Consider the following 22,036-nt stretch of genomic DNA (forward strand, 5'->3'; position numbering starts at 1 on the left):
GGTTTGAGTGTATTCTTGACATTGCCATACATTTGTTCAATTTGAGCTAGATGATCTCGAAGTTTCTTGTCTGTCCTAAGATTGTGTAACTTCAAGTCCTTTTACTCCTATACCTGTGATCCAGTACCTTAAAATCTATCTATCTATGATAGACTCAATAATGGAGTCTCCCCCACCCCTAAAACTGTCCATGTCCTAATAGCCAGGATCTGTGAATATGTTACCTTACAGCAAAAGGGACTTTGCAGATGTAATTATTTAGTGATCTTGAGATGAAAAGGTTATCCTGGATTATTGGATGGGCCCAGTGTAGTCACAAGTATCTTTATAAGAGGGAGGCATGAAGGTCAGAGTCAGAGAGATATGATGATGGAAGCAGAGGTTGTTACAGTACACTTTGAAGATGGAGGGAGGGACCAAGATCCAAGGAATATAGGTAACCTCTAGAAGCTGGGAAAGGCAAGGTAATGGATTCGTCCCTTGAGCCTTTGAAGGGAGCATAGCCCAGCGGCCATCTTTATTTCTGCCTGGTGAAACCCATTTGGGACTTCTGACCTCCAGACTTGCAAGATAATACATTTCTGTCATTTCAAGCCACCACATTTGTGGTAATTTGGTACAGTAGCCCTACAAGACTAATACACTGTCTATATAAAATCCCTATATATTTATGAAACTTCAGGATTTATAAATCCTATATCTGTCCCTCTAACTTCTTGTTCTCTACCAAATAAGATGAGTATAGATAGACTCAAACACAGCCAGTGTGTGACCAATAGGGTCATATAAAGATTTGAGTTCTATGATTTACTCAGATCAAATACTAGCTCCATCATTTGCTAGTCGTCTGACTTTAGGCTTGTCCCAGACATCTCTGTGCCTCAGTTTCCTCATCTGAAAAGTTAAGATAATGATAGTGTCTCCTTTCCTTATAGAATTAAAGGACTCAATGCTCATAAAATACATAAATCAGCTTCATGTGTCAACTTCCAAGCTTCCCATAAATGCTCTCTAGCAGTTTCTTCCTCTGAATCCAGTCTTTAGAATCTGGAGAAGAGCATGTTTAGGTGCGGTCAAGACTATGACAATCAGAAAAGTGAGAGAGACATAAGAATTAAGTCTGGAAGCCTGAGGAGGAGGGAGGAATGAGGGATTGGCCTGAGGCTGGGTCCGATCTTCTCAACTTCTGAGTTTTCACCGGCTTTGTTGCTCTCAGTTCTCAGTCTCTTTGGGAAATGTACGGAGACTGAGATCACTTCTTGTCATCACACTGGAATTTATGAAAACATCAAATTGAGATGCAGGTATTTCAACCTCTAAAGTATATTCTTATCACATCCAAGCCTACTCAAAGGGATTGACTACATTTAGCTGATTATTCAGGCATTTTCTTTGATGTAGAAAATTGAGGAAGACTTTAATCTTTCATTGTTTGATTTTTATTCATGATATATATATTTTTGGGACCGTGGAAGAAATAGGGCACCTTTCCCTTTAAGAAAGAGCACTGGGGTTTTTGTAAAGTAAAAAGATGAGGGGCATTGTGAAAGTGGTCATGGCAGGCTATCTGAGCATTGATTATTCTGATGCTATTGTTCAACATTTTAATCCCTTTTGTTCTGATTTTGCAACTTGAATCTTTCATAGGATGAGGAAAAATATTTTTTTTTTCCATGTCCCCATTTGCAGGGTGTTCCGGATTCATTTGCTGCCTAGCTTTTCTCTGTTGTAAGCACATCACTTTGGGATTGGATGCTCCTGAATATGGCGATGTTGGCACTCGCCTCCATATCAGTCTTATCTGCAGAGATGAGCAACATCACAAATGCCAATAAATAATGTTTGTAAATATTTCTATAGAAACCAAAGGATTCATATTGGAAGAGAGGTGCTTTTGTTTGGTAGGAAGGTGGATTCCATTAGAGCCTGGTTCCTCTTCTCCCAGCTGTGTGACTTTGGCCGATGATGATAGCTGGTGTGTTTGTAAAGTTGCGTAATTTACCATGTGTCTTCAGGCGCATTTTACATATGATCCTACAACTCCCTTAGGGGCTAGGTTATAGCTACTCTCATAGTAGAGAAGATAAAACCTAGTCCCAGAGGAGTACGCTGACTTCTCCAAGTTCATGCGGCTACTAAATGCCAAAGCAGTGGCTCAAGATAGGTTTTCTTTCCACTGCAACATATTGCTTCCTAAAGAAAGTTTGATTCAAGTAATTAAACTGTGAGTCTCAGTTTCCTCGCATATAAAGTGTGCATACAGACTAGATACAACACTACAAGCTGAGATCTAAAGGCGCAGTGCAGACGAGGTTAGCGAATGAAGTTCTCCAGATATGAGGGAATGGTATTAAATGAGGCGTCAAGAGGCGTGTGCCACTGAAGGGGTGGCTGCTCCCCAGCCCTGGTTATTGTTTTTGCGCAGGAATGCAACAAAGTTAGTGTAATCATACTTTCAGCTTTTTCAAGAGAAGATGAAAATCTAGATTTTTCCGGTAAAACCTCCCTGTGCTTGATTAATGCTGAACTGGCAGAACTACGATCCCTTTCTAAGGTCTCCACGGTGGGGGAGAGGGGCACCTTGACTTCCATTGACTCAGATGTGCTTTTTTCTTTGTTATGGAATGGAGGATTCATTAGGTTCATTGACTTCAATTTACGTCCAGGCCAATTCAATAATTGATTTGGACAAATACATAAATCCTAAGATAATAACTGAAATTCACTTATTTATGTGATCTTGGAGCCTTACAAAAACAGAAAACACTCTCTTCAGAAGTCCTTGCATGCAAAGATTGTTCGTGCATTTCTTGGTGTCATCCAGGGGGCACCTGAATTTAGGAAAGGAGAGATTTTCATGATATCTGATATGTATTCTCCACTCTGTTGTTTTCACTCAGAATTGATGGCACATTCAAACAAATATAAGTGGCAATCTAACTCATTAAAGAGGTTTATTTTTTGATCATTGTGTAATTATGAGGTTTAACTCTCCCATTCAGTCTTGTGAGGTTGATGACATGTGAATTTGGGCTTGTTGGTTATACCATTGGTGGTGATAGTGCTGGTGCTGGTGTGTGTCAATACATTTTATAATAATAATGATAATAAAAAATACAATTTATTGAGTGTTTATTATGCATCAGGCTTCATGCCAAGGGTTTTTCTAGTCCTTAAATCACTTAATCCTCACAAATCCCCATGAAGTAGGCATTAGTGTCCCTATTTTACAGATAAGAAAACTGAGACTTAGATTAAGTAACTGGGTTAAGATTATCCAGTTACTAAGATACAGATTCAAATCAAGTTCCAATTAAATGTATAGAAAAGAGGCCAGAGGGTATTTATTGAGAATATGACTACATACCAGTCATATTCTGGGTTCTTAGTTCTGGTGAAGAAAACTAAGTTCCTGCTTCATGGGGTTATATTTTATTTGCGGGGATAGACAGTAAACCAAAAAACATACCCAATATAATGTCCAGCAGTACTAGGTACTGTAAAGGTAAGAATTGGGGCAGAGGCTAGAAGGCCTATTTTACATAGGCTGCTGAGGGAGTGTCTGTCTGAGGGGGTGACAGCTAACCAGAGATATTAAAATGAAGTGGAAGGATGAGAAATGGGAATTTCTAGGACAGTCCCTGTGATGGTCCCTCCATGGTGCAATTCACCACTCAGTTCTAGAATGGTATGACTCCCTGGTTGGTTATATTTAGAGGGTTATGTGGTATCTTCCTAAAGCAAGAGCAAGGAGTTGGGAGGCAGACCCAGGTTAAAATTCTGATTCTGCTCCTTTTTCCCATGAGGTATTTGGGCACATTCACTTTATTTCCCAGCTTTAGTTTCCTCATCTGTAAAATTTGGATAATAATCCTTATCTCTAATGATAAATGAAAATTGCACCCATAAAGTCCCCCTTTGCAGTCCCTAGAACTGCATATAAATATGCAGGAGTAATGCAACAAATAACAGTTATTATAATTATTTTTATAATCTCTGTCGTTCAGAAAGACATGGAGAAGTTCCCCATGGGGTTTTGTGGTCAAAGGGTAGGGAGGGGATATGGCATAGAAAATCACCGTTCACGCTCAGAACTGAATAGGGAGTGTGGTCAGAATGGAAACAGATCCAGGAAATAAGCTAAGGGAGGAGCCTGGTGTGGATAAAGTGGGTTTTCAAATCACGTTAGTTAAGTGCAAGAATGAAAATTCAAGAGGTGCTTTGAGAGCAAGGTGGCAGGGGGTTATTTATTTAAATTTAATATTAAGCAGCAATATACAATAAACAAACACATAGAGACAGACATTGGATTGGTGGTTACCAGAGGGGAAGGGGGGAGGGAGGAGGGCGAAAGGGATAGTTGGGCATATGTGTGGTGATGGGTTGTAATTAGTATTTGGGTGGTGAACATGATGTAATCTATGCAGAAATAGAAGTATAATGATGTACACCTGAAATTTATACAATGTTATAAACCAATGTTACTGCAATAAACAAAAAATTTAAAAAAAATACTATTAAGCAGCATGCCAGAATATGCATATAGCTGCAGGGGTTTACAGAGTAGCATGGAGAGGGAGACAGAGAGATGCATGTAAAAATCCCCTACCCTTTAAAAAGCCCACAGGCATGCATCTGCTATTTAAAATGAGGGTTCCTAGAGCCAGGTTGGCCCAATGCCTGATAATCAAGAAATCTGGGTCTCGTCCCAGTTTGCCTTCTGGCATGCTGTGTGGCTCTGAGCTAATCACTTCACCTCTTTGCCTTCAGGTAGAGGAGAAAAGATCTCTACACCTTGCCCATCTCAAAGGAATCTTTTTAGACTGAAAAAAAAAGTTACTGTTAAATGTGGGATAATTTAGGAAAGAGACAAAGCTCTTAACTTCACAAACATATCTCATGTGAGCAATGAATGAGGTCTGTAGCAGTCTGTGCTTTGGCAATAACTTTATCCTGGGGAGGGGACAGCAAAACGACGGTGCGGTTGAGTGGTTCAGCCTGGCTCAGTGGAAACACACAGACTCTGGAAGGGTGTGCATCTGGGTTGCAGTTTTCTAACTTTGCTGAATTTTAACTCTGTCACCTTGTCTACACCACTTATCTGCTCTGAGTCTAGGTTTCCAGATCTATAAATACAGTAACACCAGGTAAGTTATTGCGAGGATGAAATGAATGTAAAGTTATGAGCATTATGTCTGTCACTGACATTTAAAAATGTTACTTTTCATTGTATTTTTTATTTTTGTTTAAGACTTGAATTCCTGGCGTTGTCTGGAGGCCCCTATTTCAGGAGGCCTCTTCAAACCGGTGCCAGGCTGGACAGGTACAGGGTCAAGTGGAAATAACCCACTGGATTTGCTCCAGCCTGAGGAGCTGGGTCTGCTCCAAGCTGATCCTCTGTCGGGGAGGGTAGGGACTAATTCTCGGCTTGAATTCCAGCAGCAGTTCCGGTGGGTGTGGGGGCTCCAGAATTGTCCCAAGATAACTGGGTGACTAAAGCACTCCTGTTTCACAATGGCTATTGCAGGACAAGGTGCAGGCTGAGGACAAACGTCGGCTATATAGTAATCTCTGAGTCGCGCTCACAGCAATTTCTATCCCTTGCCAACACATCTACATTTGTTGCAGGTTGTTATGAGGCCTTGGGACACCCCTAAAATCCATCTTTTTAATCAATGGAAAGGAAGAAAGGGCCTGCCTTTATTAACATCTAGGTCGGCTCTCTCAGAACCAGCAGGCTGCAAATCCCAACAGCTGCTCAGCACCGTCTCGGATGCTTCCATCCCTCGTTACGCTATTCCCATGGTAACCCCGGGAAAGGAGAAGAGGGATGGCTAACCATTGAGAGGGTATTTTTAGATTTATGGCCAGATGCTTTGACAAATCTGTTGAGGGAAAGAACTCGAAGCAAATGTAGAAGAGGATTTCTTTTTTTTTGCCAAAGACAATATCATTTAAATTTCATGTTATAAAAATGGAAAAGACCTTGAGAAACTATTCAACCTACTTTCTACCTCTAGGAAGATCTACTTCCAAGTCATACAAAAAATTTGTTCAATAAGATCTTTTTAGAACATTTTACATAATAGCCTATTCTAATGGATAACCATATTTCCCACCCTGAATTTACCCCATATTCAATCTCAGTTCCCAGACCAAAGGAACTGGGAATGAGACTGATGTATATAAAATTCCCTGCTCAAGTTGTGGACTACACAACCCCGAAGGCATCATTCATGTAGATTCTGCTACTAATGACACTTCCTAGGTTTGTGCAGTGCACATCCTGTGCAACTACGTGCACTGGCCCTGCTTCACTTAATGTTTTAAAAATGTAAACCTCTCCCATCCTCCTTAAAAACGTTTAGGAATTTCTCATTGCTCTTAGGTTAAGCCCATATATCTTTAAAGTGGTTATGAAGTACAGCAGGATATTGATCCTGCACACCTGTCCAGAATCATTTAGTACGATTATAATTCTCCCTCTGTGTTTTAGCAAAGGATCTGCTTTCAGAGTCTCAAACATGCCATCTTCCTCCCATCTCAAGATCTCTGCACTTGCCTGTCTTACTTTTCCCCATGCTCTCTATCTAGTTAATTTCTCTAACTCCTTATCCTTTCAGTCAGAGCTCAAATATCAGAAAACACCTTCTCGACCTCTAAAACACAAAAAGGCACTCCGGCAAGAGCCTCTCCCAACGACTTGTGCATTTCCTTCACAGTGCACTTAACAGTTTGTAATTCTACATTTATTTATGTAACTTTTTGTTTTTTTTATTGCTTTAAACCATGAGCTCCATGTTGTTAGTGAATTATATTGTTTGCTCCCTGTTATATGTCTAGTGCCTAGCACCATGTTTGGCAAATAAGTTATTCTAGTGACTGAATGACTGACTAGCAGTTATTTTAAAGGGACATAAGCCCCGTTTCCCTAAGTCAAGCTGCCTGTGTGATTGCACTGCGGCTCCTCAAAATGCAACGTGCATCCAGTTTCCCCAGAGAACTTGTTAAAATGCACATTCTGTTTCAGTGGATCTGGAAGGAAGCCCAGGATTCTGCATCTCCAACTGGTCTCTAACTAGCTCTGGAACTTGCTTGCACGTTGGAATCACCATAGAAGCTTTTTTAAAAAAAATCTGAATTCCCAGGTGCCACCCCGGGTGATTCTGATTTAATTGGTATGTACTTGGCCTGGGCTTTGGGGACTTTTAAAAGCTCCCCAGTGTATTCTAATATCTATACACTCTTGGAGATCCACTGATTTTAAGCAAAAAATCATTCTCAACAGAAGAGGGATATTTTTGTTACCCTTTGCATTAGACAGCATCCAGCATGGCCACCTGATAGGGGTCCGTCTTATTACTATTTTTTTTTTTTTTTTTTTTTTTTTTTTTTATTTGTGAGGAGATCAGCCCTGAGCTAACATCCGCCAATCCTCCTCTTTTTTTGCTGAGGAAGACGGCCCTGGGCTAACATCGGTGCCCATCCTCCTCCACTTTATATGGGACGCCGCCACAGCATGGCTTACCAAGCAGTGCGTCGGTGCGCGCCCGGGATCCGAACCAGCGAACCCCGGGCCGCCGCAGCGGAGCGCGCGCACTTAACCGCTTGTGCCGCCGGGCCGGGCCCCTTATTACTATTTTTTAAACGCAAGTTTCTTAGAGACAGACAGAAAAGCGGTTCCCAGCATTTGTTGTGTAAGCAGAGATAATCTTACGTGAATTGGTTCATGTGGCAGCAGAATGATTTGATCTTAAAATTTCCCACTTCTACACGTGGGGGAAAAGTATTTGTTATCAAATATTTCAAAAGTGAGTGTACTTTTGAAGCTACTGAAGAAAGTGAACGTTTTGGTAGAACCGAGTGCAGTGATAGCAGCCCTTGCAGCCAGAGGAACAACGCATAATTACTCAAATAATAGCATCAGAAAAATGGAAGCTTTGGTGCTCTTCCAAAAGCTGCCACATTTACAGTGAGTTCCTTGAGCCCCTGCTTACCCCTAATCATGAACATGGAGAGAGGAGCCATAGCTCTTGGGCAATAGATTGCTGTCTCTGAAGATTGATGCTTCGTAATCTAAAGCATAGTAATAATCTTCTTGTCTTGTCGTTAATTACACTGATTTTTTTCCCACTGATTTATTTTTGTTTGTGTTTCTAATCTTAAAAATTCCACAATGTGGAGTGTAATATTTTTGCACTGTTTAACTTCGCATAGTACTACATTTCAAGCTGTACACTGGTTGTTTTCGTATTCCTGCTTAAGTAACTTTTTCAGCAAATCTGTTAGGTAGCTATAGCTGTTATCGCATTTCACAGATGAGAAAACTAGGTTTAATAGTCCATTAGCTTCCCAAAGACACACAGATGGCCGGTGGCAGAGTCCAGGTATATCTGATGCTCTCCCTACCCCAGTGTTCAGAAACTAGCAGTCTATAGGCCAAATTCAGCCTTCAGATATGTTGGTCCATGTGGTCTCAATACATTTTTAATCAGGTGCTACCATTTAGAAAGCAGAAAATTTCCTGTAAAAATCCAGATTTCAAGCTTATGTTTAAAATAATCATGTCTGATAACATTGAGTGACATGCCTGCAAGCCTGAGGCTTGCCTGAAGCTGAGTAATACTGTTCCTTTCAAATGACACCCTCCTTGCCTCTCGCTAATACCTTTTTGACTCCTGGCCTGCCCCAGCGTTTCTGACACCTGCTTGGTCCCTCCAGGCATCTGGGCTTTCAGCTTAGCCTCTGAACTCTATTGAGGGAAGAAATGATTCTTACATCTTTAATAAACTTTATCATCAGGAAAAAATAATGTCCTCTCTCTCGGTCAGATGGAGACCAATTGCATTGCCATCTTCCTGACTTCAGACTTTTTTAGGTCTATCTGTACATTTGCATCCGGCAGAGTGGTCTGACTTCTTTGAATACAAAGTGGTGGAGCTTAGTATCCGACCTTCTGGTTCTAGTATTTAGCTGTCTGGAGTGGTTTCCAATCGAAGTTTTGACTTCACAGGGGTTTATAATTTGTGTGGTTGTGTTTCAACAACTATAACCCCGTAAAGACTCACGTATCCCTTGGTCTCATGATATGGTTGTATTCTGTTCAGTTTCCTTCAAGCAAGATTGATAAGGGGGAAGAGGAGCTTTCCTGATGATGTCAGGACCTACCTGGTACGGCCCTAGCAGTGCTGGGCAGGGTTTCCCAGGAATGCAGTCACTGATGGCTGATGTAGCAGCAAACGGAGAAAAAAAGATTCTCTCATAGGGAGTCTTCACCTGGCTTTTGAGAGTAGCTTGCCTCTGTTGCAGTGTGCCTGCTTCCTTGTTTCCTTTTCATGCCTGGCTTTGGTCTACTGCCAACTTTTGTGTTGGTTTCTATGTGCTGCCTCTGAGTCACTCAATCTTTTATTCCTTGCGGCAGAGCCTCTCACTGCACGTGGGAGCCCTGTCACTCAACAGAGGGCATGCCCATATGTTGTGCTACTTAAACCTCAGAAGAATCCTACGACATAGGTCTTGTTATCCCCAGGAAATCGTGGCTCAAAAGACATAAAATTTGGTAAATTGGTAAGTAGGAGAATTTTCAAATGGTTAAACACTAAGCCGGACTATTCTGCCACATATTTTACTTTGGGTTTAAGAGGCAGATATAGTGGTTGAACAATGCCCAAACAACATGAGAAAAATAATTCAACCGTTCCTTATTTCGCCAAATGGCATGCCATGTGAGACAGCATCAATTTTAAGATATGCCATAATTTGATATGCCGCTGAGAACAGAAAAAATACTGTCAATTAAATTGTCATTTAAATTATGTTGATTGTTATCCCTATCTCATTTACAGATGTTCTAACATAAAGACATGTCGAAATTGACAAATACAGCGCTCACTCAACTTTTATTGCATGCCTTTAATATATAAGACACTTGCTAAAACGTTAATTGTCTTAAAATAATAAGACGTAAGAAAGTAAATGCAAACACATTGACACTACAATTTTTCCCTCCAGCAACCATCAACTGACCTAGAATTTGACCGTGTTGTGATTTATACCACTTGCCTCCGTGTGGTACGGACAACCTTTGAAAGATGTGAACTGGTTAGAAAGATCTTCCAAAACCACCGAGTAAAATTTGAAGAGAAAAACATAGCTCTGAATGGTGACTATGGAAAAGAGTTAGATGAACGATGCCGACGGGTCTCCGAAGCTCCTTCCCTCCCTGTGGTGTTCATCGATGGCCATTATCTTGGGGTAAGTTCTCTGCTAAGAAAAATCTTTTTTATTGAACCCAACCAGCGTTGATAGAAATCTACAAGACTATGACAAGGCAACTTGCAACATAATGGCCAGGACACTTGCTGTTTTTCGGAGTTCAAACCAGAGGGGGTGAAGCACTTATTTCTACTGCAAACAATGTGTTGCTACAGTGTTCATCCCTGCAGAAGCACAGCGAGATAAAATTAGCATGAAATGGCCTTTATTTATTTTTTTTTTTGTGAGGAAGATCAGCCCTGAGCTAACATCCATTCCAATCCTCCCCTTTTTGCTGAGGAAGACTGGCCCTGAGCTAACATCTCTGCCCATCTTCCTCCACGTTATGTGGGACGCCGCCACAGCATGGCCTGGCAAGCGGTGCATTGGTGCGCGCCAGGGGTCTGAACCCGGGCCGCCAGCAATGGAACGCGCACACTCAACTGCTACGCCACGGTCCGGCCTCATGAAATTGCCTTTTTTAATAGGCTGCATTTTAAAAATGTTCAGTTGACTTGAGTTTTGCATTGTGAAGCTTGACATGTGGGATAAAAACTAATATTTTTTTGGTGCAGGCAAGAAAAATGGAATATTTATAAGATATACATTTGTGAATTTTCTTATGCTACATTATCAAACACTCAGTTTCCTACCTAATGAACCTAAGATGACAGTCTGAAATGAAATCAATAAGAAATGGGGCCTGGAGCCAGAATTTTATCTGCTTGTTTAAAATTATTCTTGATTTTGGTAATGCAGCAGTGTGAGACACAAATTCAGGCTTACAGCAAGCAGAGAGAACTCCCAGGGCAGCCACAAAACATGTCTGCTTCATCTCCCTTTGAATCATACCATTAGCGTAATTAACCTCCATTGATCTGTGAACATACTGAATCATTAAGAAGCCCAAGGAGAGGTCTCCAGAGAGCACACTTTGGAAAGAGCGAGAGCAAAGAGTGAAGGGACACCAGCAGTTGAGGGGGATGGGACTGACTACGCGATCACTTATCAGAGAACAAAGAGTGGCTGTCAAACCGCAGATGGATAGGATACTTGGATCTTGGTTTTATTTTGCATCTGGTCTTAACCTTCAGCTTTCAGAGGAGGTTAGAAAAATCCGGAGCAGGAAATGCTCATGTTTTGTTACAAGGAAGCTGTGTTCTGATATTCTGTCTAGAGCCACGGCTGTTAGAGGCAGCCTGTCTTCACATGGAAAGATAAATGCAGCGAAGACATGATTCAATAGCCATGACGTTATGCAATCTTACTTTTAACCAGAGCTGGGCACAGACCGCATTCTGAAGCAGAGGAATTTTGATTTAAAGTATTGAGCCTCTCTTATTATATTTCAACCTATACCCTTAGGTCCCAGAAAGCTGCAACAATGGCAGTAATAATAATGATAAATAATAATAATAATAATACTATCCTGCATCTCAGCTTTACGTAGCTCCTCTAATCCTCAGGATAGCCTTAGAGGTTGACTCTTTAGTTTGACACACTGGTTAAGAGGCAAACACTGCAGTCAGACAGCCTTGTTTCACATTCCGGCCCCGATACTTCCATGTTATCCTGGGCGATTTACAAATCCCTCTGTGCCTTGGTTTCCTTATTTGTCAAATGAGACTGAAAATAGAACTTATCTCATATGATAATTGTGAGGATTTTATGGTATAAAATATATACATATGTATGTATATGTGTATATATGTGTGTGTATATATATATATACACACACATAAGTGGTCAGTTCCTGTGCCTGGAACAAAAGTATGTTTTCAATAAATATTAACAATTATTATCCCTGTTTTGCAAAAGGGAACATTAATCCATTTGCTCTAAGCCACATAGCTGGCTAAGTGGCAGGGCCAGACTCAAAGTTAAGTCTGTCCGACTCCCTACACCGTCGCTCTTTGGCACATCACCAGGAAGGGGTTCTTGGACAGTGTGTTTGCTAGTATTTTCTTAGCACCTGGAACAGGGCTTGACATAAATTGCTCAAAAACAGATGTTGAATGGATGTGTAAATGATGCTATATTGTCTCCTCATATTCTTTCCTTCTCTCTCTAAGATATTCCTCCATAAGGAAAGGATCTGATAAACTCATCCATACCAGGGAGAAAATCACTGATGAGGGTTGTGGGCATTTGCCTTTTAATACAGGAAAAATTCTTCTGACAACGTAAGAGATGTCTCATTGTGGGATTTTCCTTTCTGTGCATCTGCACAATTAAACATCGTGGGCGACTATCTCCTTACACAGGTATCGGGTTGGCCCCACCCCGTACACTGCTCTTGACCACGCTTGTCTTCTTCCTGCTTCTGAGGCAATCTACCAGGCTGTAGTGCCTTTCCTGCTGTTTGTCTTTGAGTTGGAGGGATAGAGGGAGAGGGCAACAGATAAAGGTGGTAGGGTGCAGATTTCTTTCTCAGTTGCTTTTTCTCTCTGATCACTGTATTAATACACATAGTAGCCTAGAGGAGGAAAGGTCACACAGGTGCTACCTTTTTGCTTCTGAAATTTGAAGCTAATGCCCCAAATCCGGAGAGAGGCCAGAGATGGAGGTATTTTCCCTCTTTTTTCTTAAAGAAGGAGAATTACTTCTAAATCTATAAATCAAAATGGAGGTAAAGCCTCCAGAAAAACTTATATAACAAAGTCCCCTCCTACTGCAGTAGCCCCTCTATTTAAAATCCAACTTGCTGTTGTAAATGGAATGTGTTGCTGGAATTGTAGAGCCGTTTTCCCTGAGTATTCATGCATCTGAGATGGAAGGATGCCCTCTGCTGGGTTTTGGCACGTGGTGAAGCATAATGTTTAGGGAGGAAAAGCAGCTGATGTTGGTAACATCCTTAACATCTGTGATGTTTTAAACAGTCACATGAAACTGTTTTATTTAGTTTAAATTTAGATGAGAAAGGAAAATCAAAATGTGTGAATCATCTACACAGTACAGCTTTTTTTAAGGAGGGGGAGAGCGAGAGACAGACAAAGCCAGAGAATGAGGTAGACAGAGACAGAAACAGAGGCATATGGAGGCTGACAATGAGATGAGATGCAGAGGGAATGAAAACATTTAGCAGCTTCTTTATTTTACTGCCATCATTGCCACCAACCCAGGGTGGGTGGTGCCAAAGGAATTCAGTTATCTTCATTGAAGGGAAGATGACAGAATTCAATGGGCAAGAACGGAAGAACTGACAAGGAGGCTGAGCTCCTTTTTGCTGATGACTCCCTTCCCCAAACTAAAAACTGAATATGGAAGCAATGAAATAGCCAAGGGAAAGAAATTACTTTAGAAGATAAATCAGCACTGCCCTGAGATGCTCCATTAGCGGGGGAAGAAAAGGCAAGTTCAGCTCGGAACTTGCCCAGGGCAATTGTCTTGTTGTTTTGGCATCAGAAAAATCTTCTTTACACAAAAAGACTGTGTTCCAATAGTTAGGACATAAATTATCTTAGAAAGTCCAGTAGGAAAGAGGTTAGACATAGTGTTTTGATTCTAGACCAAACATGAAACTCTACAGTAGAAATCCACAAAACCCCCATTGGAACTGAGCTATAAAACACATACAATGAACCTAAGTGGGGACTCGGGTAACAGAGAGAGGAACAGAGGGTTGATCTAGATAGGGCTCTTATACTAGCTAACATTGAGGTATGACTGCTTAATAATTCTATATCTATTTATAGTACTGTTTTATTCATTTTTAAAATGAAGGAATTATTATTGAGCATAGCTAGTTTAGACATACAGACTCTAGGCATGTTTCTAGGGACTACTTGCAAAAATTCTCTGCAGAAATGGGCCACCGAGGAAACCTCTGCCACTATCAGGAAGTGGTCAGCTCCAGAAACTTGCTGTCTTTGCCATGGTCCATACCAGAAAAAGGGATGATTTGTTCTTTGCCCTTCTTTCTACATGATTCTGTTCTTAAGCAAAGTCTTGAGTGAGTTTCTGTTTGGGTTACTTAGTCATATATGACTAAGTCAGTCACGTGTGAAAACAGTGAGGGAAAATGGGAAATGTGCTTTTTAGTTTTCTAGCCTCTACAGTACAGGAAGACATTCTAGAAGGAGATTGGATTGGTCACTGAGTGAGCCAAACCACAGTATCTGCCAGATATGCTGTTTTCATTTATTTTGCTTTGCTTTAATCACCTTTATTGAGGTATAATTTACATATAATAAACCATACCCATTTAAAGTACAGAATTTGATGAGTTTTGACAGATGTGTACACCCATGAATCTACCTACACATTCAAGATATAAAGCACTTCTATAAACCCCCAAATATTACTCGTACCATTTGGCAGTCAACCCCTTCCTTCAACCCCAGACCCCTGGAAACTGATCTTTCTGTCGATATAGTTTTCTATTCTTCTAATATCTTTGTCTGATTTTGGTATCAAGGTAATGATGACCTTATCAAGTGAGTTTGAAAGTACTCTACCCTCTGCAATTTTAATTTCTGGTGTTCTCTCTTTATTCCTTGGTGTAGATCCTTATGTCCATTTGACATCATTTTCCTTTTAGCTGAAGGATTTCTTATATGCTACTGTTGAGAGTGGGTCTGCTGTAGATGAATTTGTTCATCTTTTTTATGTCTGAAAAGTTTTTATTTCACCTTTGTTTCTAAAAGATATTTTTAGTGGGTATATAATTCTAGATTGAAGATTATTTTTTTTCTTTCAGTACTTTATAGATATTGTTCCTCTACTCATTTGCATTACTTCTGATGAAAAAATATGCTGTCATCCTATCTTTGTCCCTCTGTAAGTAATCTGTCTCTTCCTCCACCCCTGCCCAGCTGCTTTTAAGATTTTTCAATTTATCACTGGATTTGAGAAACTTGATTACTATACGTCTTGTTGTAGTTTTCTTCATGTTTCTTTTGCTTAGAGTTCATTGACATTCTTGGCTTTGTAGGTTTATAGTTTTTAACAAATTTGGAAAATATTCAACCATTATTTTTTCAAATATTATCTATATCTCCTCTTCTTTCTCTTCTTCTTCAGAGGCTCCAATTACATGCATATTAGGCTGCTTGAAGTTGTTCTATGGCTCAGTTCATTTCATTTTGGATAGTCTCTATAGCTGTGTCTCCTAGGTCCCTGATCTTTTCTTGTGTAACATCTAATCTGTTAATCCCATTCAGTGTATTTTTAATCTCAGAATTGTAATTTTATCTGTAGACATTCAATGTTTTAAAAAAATATATCTTTCATGTCTCTATTTAATATGTTCAGTATTTCTTCTAGCTTTTCGAACATATGGAATATAAGTGTAATTACTGTTTTAATCTCCTTGTCTGACAATTCTAATATCTGTGTCAGTTCTGGGTTGGTTTTAATTGATTGATTTTTCTCCTCACTGTGAGTTATATTTTTCTGCTTCTTTGCCTGCCTGGTAACTTTTATTGGATTCTACACATTGTGAATCTTACCTTGTTGGATAGAAGTATTCTTCTTTGGGATACTTTTGTATTCCTTTAAATATTCTTGAGCTTTTTGCTGGAATGCAGTTGTTACTTGGAAACAGTTTGATCTTTTGAGTTTTGGTTTTAAGATTTTCTAGGCAGGAACAAGGTACTGTTTAGTCCAAAGGTAATTATTCCCCAATGTGGAGGCATGATCTTTACCCAATGCTCCATGAATTATAAGATTTTCCAGTCTGGTTGGTGAAAATAGGCACTATTTATGTCCTTTCCCCAAAAAATCTCTAAATAAATAAAAACAACAACAAAGCTTGAAGACTTAAAAGTTAGTTAGAGATTTTATTATTTTTTTCCTCACATAAAAAGTGTACAGAAAGATGCTCCAGGGAAAGTATAAAGTTCCATGATGTCACATAGGACCACTTTCTGTATTATAGATCTGCCATTCTTAGCACATGTCTTCTATCTTCAAGGTCTCCTAATGGTTCAAGATAGTTGCTGAAACTCTTGACATCATATCTGCAATCCAGGCAGGAAGTGAATGAGAAAGAAAAGAGAAAAGAGAAGTGCATTCTAGGTAAAGGAGTTCCCTTTTAAAGAGTTCTTCCAGAAATTTCTCCCAACTTTCACTTACATTTTACTGTTCATCCTTAGTTGCAAAGTAGGGTGAGAATTGTGCTCTTCCAGAGGGACACATCGATATTTTGAAAAAAAAATCAGATTCTTCTTAGAATAAAAGAGGAATCATGGGTATTGGGTAGGCAGTTAGTTTCTGCCACATTAAGCAAAGTTCTTTTTGAGTAGTTGACTAGAACAAGCTCCTCCAAGTTATGTGTTTCTCACTAATTCTTTCCTTGAACCCGGCAACTCTCTAGTATCTGCTCTGTTAATGAGGGCTGCAGAGATGGTGGGAGGACTAGTGGGAAGGAGTCTTCGATAAATTTGATGTTGCTATATGAGGATGTGTTATGTTGTGAAATAATAACTAGTATCATAAACCATCAATGTAAAGTTAAGTGTTTTGTTAGGATTTGAAACTGTTCCCTTTTAAACCTCCTCAAAATATTTACCATATACATGTGATAAGTGGCTTTTAAATGTTGGGGTCATATGCTTCTTTGAAAATCTGGTGAAAGTTATAGACCTTCTCATTGTACATATATACAGTTTTTCTTTACAATATCGGGGCTTTCTGAGAATTTATCCCTAGACAATTAACTTTTCATTAAAAGGAGTACTTTGGAGATGGTGCCTACTGGAGTATACCCCACTTCTTAGCTGTCTTTGAGGATTTTATCTAGTAATGTGACCCACTTCATTACAAGTACGTACTATCATAGCTAATCTTGATTTTTCAGCATTTAATTATGGGATTGATGAATTTTAGATCTCTATCTTCTCTTCTTTTTCCTTTGAAAGTCATCTTCATTCCTTTTTGGTCATTTCCTTGATCATTAGCAATTTCATCAGAGGTTTGGATGGAAGGAGAATCCCCTGAGCATTCAAATCTACCCCTATTGTCTTGGGTCTTATTTGGTAATAGACACGGTAAGTGTTCAATTTTCAAGCCTCCATGTTCAAAGTCATGAATTGTTTGTTCCTGACCTGTTCACTCTACTTCAGAAAGTACAGGGATAGAGGTTTGAAATGTAAGCCTTAAGTCAGGTTCTTGGAATTGAAATTAAGCAATACTTTCTTGTGTGATTTCTTCTTTGTCCTTTTTTCCTGAATAACTGAGGACAGATTTTAATAGCAACAATGACAATGATAGTGAAAGGTAACTTGAATGATATACTCTGCTAAGATTTTTACATGTATTATCTCTTTTACATTTTAAAATAATACTGTGAATAGTACTGCTGTCATCTCTCTCAGGCTCAACTTTGTACCTGAAGAAAAGTAAGGCTTGGAGAAGTTAAGAAACTGTTTAAGTACCTTCAGATCACAAGTGGCATAGCCAGGATTCAAATTTAAGTGTGTCTCACTCTAGAGCTTGAACTCTTTAAAACTGAAGCCACAAAGTTCTTTAACCCTCATCTCCAGTGGCTTTCAAATCCACTCTCTAGCAGCATATTCACATCCTGAATTACTTCATCACTTGAAACCACTCCACATTCAAGATGTTGAGCTTGGAAATGTCTTGCTCTGGCCACAATTTTCTGTCCTTCAATTTCTTCCCTCTGTTTCTCTATTGAACTTGCTCTATCATCATTGGTATTGTTTATCCTTTCCCCCTTTCCACTTCTTTCAGCTTGTAGTCACAGTTTTGGTATCACTTGTTTCCCTACCTTACTGTATTCAGTAATATAATAATATCCTATTTATTATCACTTGCTGGACAAGCTCTCTTAACTTTCCAAGATTGTTAGTTCCCAGTCCTCTGCAACATCCTCCATCTGTTTTTTTCTTCTCTTATTCCAGTACACCAAAAGCATTATTGGAGAAAAACTCAAAATCATAGTGAAGAAGTCTACACAAAGTTGTATTATCAGCATTATCTAGGCCCATTATCTAATACTCCTATTAATATCTTCTTGTTTTCTATTGTGATCCACATAACTAACTGCTCTAAAGGTTTTCTAATTTCCCCAAACAGAAGTCCTGTGCCGTTTCCTGCTCCCTCTTTTTCACATCCATTATTATCTTTCTCTTTTTCCAATCTTCAAATCTTATTTACAGCTCCATCTAATCTTGTAGGATATTTTAATTTTTTTTGCAGATATTTTACCTCAACATTAAAAAAATACCATAGAATGATTCCTCATTATTAGTTTCTTATTCCGGTTCTCTGGTTTTGATTAATGGCCCCACAATTCTCCCAGTCACTCAGACTCAAAATCTCAGTTTTCTTTAACTCCACTATCTTTCTCTTCCTCATATCTAGTCACTTGCCAAGATTTACAATGTATCCTATGGGATCTCAATTTTCACATTTTGGGAGCTCCTCCCGGGAAGTAGGAGAAGCAAAGCAAAATGGAAGCAGACATCTGGATGCAAGAATAAGTTCTTTGTCTTACTGGTATGAATATTGGACAAGCTATTTGATCTCTCTAAGATGAAGATAATAAAGTACCTCTGATGGGTATTTTGAGAATTAAATGAGATGAAGCATAAAAACTCACAGAGCCTAGAACATGATGCACACTAGGTAACTCTTTGCTAATATTACTAAGGCAAGAGCTTTAGAGAAAGCTTATATTTAGGATCTATAGGTGGAAAAAGATGGAGAGAATAAAGAGAACTAGGATAGCACTGAATCAATAAGTCATGAGTGGAGAAAAGGTGTAGAGTATTATTCTCAGTCCACCTCACACATTAACGTCAAAGTGGTCTGATCCATGGGGGCAGGATGCTGCACATCATTTGAACTTCTGGATAGTGGTAGTGTTTTCAGCATGAAGCAAGTATTAAGGTCAAATGCATTCAGTTTCATGTGAGCTGATATGTGTGCTATTAGGGATATTCCATCTCCATTCATGATACTTTTCTGTGAATATTAAATGTAAGTATTCAAATAGTGTTATATCTCTTCATTTTAAAATCATGTAAATTGTTAATATTTTAATTAACAGTGCTATTTAAAATATATTAATGAGAGTTTATAACATACGAGATTTAAAAATTATTAACAACACAGCTATTTTCTCTTAAAATGAAACAGAAGACCTATCTATAAGAAACTATACCTTGATCATTTTTTCCTTATAATATGAAACTTTGATTTTTCCCATCTCTATTTTTAATAGTAAATAGTAAAAAATAGTAAATCTTTATTCAACTCAGAAAAAGTTTCATTATATTAAAATATGAATAGGCAACAACTGATTTGCTCTTTATTTCTAGAACAAAGCTACTAAATTTAACATGTATGCCCAAGTAAGAAGTAGTGAGAGTGAAGGAGTTAATTTCTTACATTCTTCTGTTAGCACCTCCTCTCTCCCCTAACCTCTCAGATCAAGACCAAGTTGGGAGACTGGTGGGGCACCTATTAAGATGAGGTTGCAGAAGACTTACTTATTAGGTTTTGTAAAGACAAACGTGGTAGGTAGATGCACACAGAAGTTTTATACAGAAGCATAGAATCTTGGATTGGAAGGAAACTTAGATGTTATCTTGTCTAACGTTCCTCTCAGTGTAAGAATTCTTTCTACGACATCCCTGGGCAAAGATGAGCAATCTTTGAACACACCCAGTGACGACAACCTCACTACTGTTTAAGCCAATCTATTTTATTGTAGTACCCCTTTAAATATTAGAAAGTTCTTTCTCGTGTGGAGAATAAGTCTGCCTCTAACTTCCTTCACCCATTGGTCTTAGTTCTTCTGCCTAGAGCAATGCAAATGAAAACTGTTCCCGCATCCTCATAACTAAAACTTCATATACAAAAATGTTGGCAAGTTTTCTCCCTGGTTCCCTTAACTCTTACTCTTATCTCATGGTTTTCTGAGTTTCTAACTATTCTCCTTAGGACATACTCTAGTCTTTAAGTTCAGCACCCAAAAAAGTCTTTAAGTTCATTAGATCTGGATGATTTTCTCCCTGGAGAGATTCTCTATCCCTCTCATAATGGAGCCTAGATTTACTTTAAGCATCTGCACCTTACAATTGATCATATTGAGTCTGAGGCCAGTTGAAATACTCATGTAACTTTCATGTGAACTATTTCTCAAGATAAACTCCTTATACCCTTGGTTTTTAGATCCATTTAACTAGGTCCCAAGATCTTTTTTCCATGGATGTGTGATTATTGGCAATAATTAAGACCACAAGAAATGAAATTTTTCTTTGAGATATAGTCTGTGATTTTTGATAACTGTCACTATCTTTGTGTAAGCAGTTCAATCTGGTGCTGGTATCATTTCTTAGATCAGGAAGCAAAGAATTCATCAAATGTCTCAAACTTTCATCTCCAAAGAAATGTGGCCCTGGATTGGAATGAACCATAGTCAAAGTTCAGGCTCTATAATGGAAATAGCTACATTAGTTAGCTTTTGCTACATAACAAACCACCAAAACTTAGTGGCTTAAAACAATTATTTTGTAGACTGCAACGTTGGCTGGGCTTGGCTGCTCATTGTGGTCTGCTGGTGGCTTGGCTCCAGCTGGGTGGTCTAGGAGGACTCAGTTACATATCCAGAGATTGGCTTCTCAGATTTCCTCCTCTCTAGCAGACTACCTGGGACATGTTAAATGGTGGCAAAGGGGTTCCTAGTAGTGAAAGAAGCCAAACCCCAACGCTCAAGCACATTTCAAGCCTCTGCTCAAATCATATTTGTTTTTGTGCTGTTGACTAGAGTAGGTCACATGATCAGGTCTAGCTTCCAGATGGAGAGAACAGACTCCACCTATTGATAGGGGGACCACCAACATCATATTGTAGAGAGTGTACATACAATGAGGCAGGAACAAATTGGTGGCAGTTACCACAATAATCTACCAACGTGCAGAATTTTGACACCATCTAATCCTGACTTTTCGTCTGAGTCAAGTGTGCTCACTGACATTTTCATGTTGCAGGATTGCATAATTTTACCAAAGCCAGTTAATTATGCTTTAACACTCCATGTGCCCACAAAATTTGTTTGTGGAACAGTTGGCATTCAAAGCACAGCTATGTGGAACTAAATCAAAGTACCAAATCCCCTTCAAATTTCCACAGTCACACACTCTCATCTTGTTACTTTAGTAATCCTGTAGCATCATCAGTAACATCTTGTGATATCCTTGGTCCATTGACCAAATCTTCGCCTTTAGTTTCACAGATTTGTTTGACTGTCACCTTATTCTCACAGAAGAAATGCAGAAGTGTTATGGTTACAGTTTCCTCATCTCATATTTTGGGTGCTGCTGTTAGTTCAATGACATGAAAAGTCACATAGTAGTAAATACCTTGAAACCTGTTGATGCATGATTCAACTTTCACTCCAAAAACTTAGAGTCACTTAGAGAGAGAATTTTTGAGGCATGCAGGCATAAGGGATTCCCAAACTATAGGCCCAAGGAACAGCTTCACTCATACAGCCTTTCCTTGATATATATCCTAGCTTTATCATTTCACAAATTTAAATCCATTGTCCCATTTGCCCAGGACTTTGCCTTTTATAGTTTTGCCTGCTGTAATTCCCTGTGTGGCAGGATACTTGCAAAGTGTCTTGTAGGTACACTGTTTAATTATTTGCACAATACATCAAAACCTGAGTCTTCAATTTGTTGCTTTGGACCTGCGCACTATAAAAGGGTAAAACAGTTGCGATTATTTGGGACTTGGCCACAAGCCAAAAGAAAACATAGACCATGCCACCTAATAAAGGGCTCCAGGAGCCAATTTACCTACAGCTCAA

The 22,036-nt window shown here is 39.2% G+C and overlaps 1 protein-coding gene across 1 annotated transcript in view; it reads left to right on the forward strand.

Moving 5' to 3' along the window:
* The window catches only part of GRXCR1 (glutaredoxin and cysteine rich domain containing 1), a 116,523-nt gene that overhangs the window by 52,881 nt on the left and 41,606 nt on the right, over positions 1-22,036 (forward strand). Inside the window, exon 2 of the mRNA XM_058546983.1 lies at positions 10,012-10,254. Coding sequence (XP_058402966.1) covers positions 10,012-10,254 — 243 coding nt within the window. The remainder of the gene's footprint in view (positions 1-10,011; positions 10,255-22,036) is intronic.

Source organism: Diceros bicornis, chromosome 8 (genome assembly GCF_020826845.1).
Source record: "Diceros bicornis minor isolate mBicDic1 chromosome 8, mDicBic1.mat.cur, whole genome shotgun sequence".
Classification (NCBI taxonomy): Eukaryota; Metazoa; Chordata; class Mammalia; order Perissodactyla; family Rhinocerotidae; genus Diceros; species Diceros bicornis.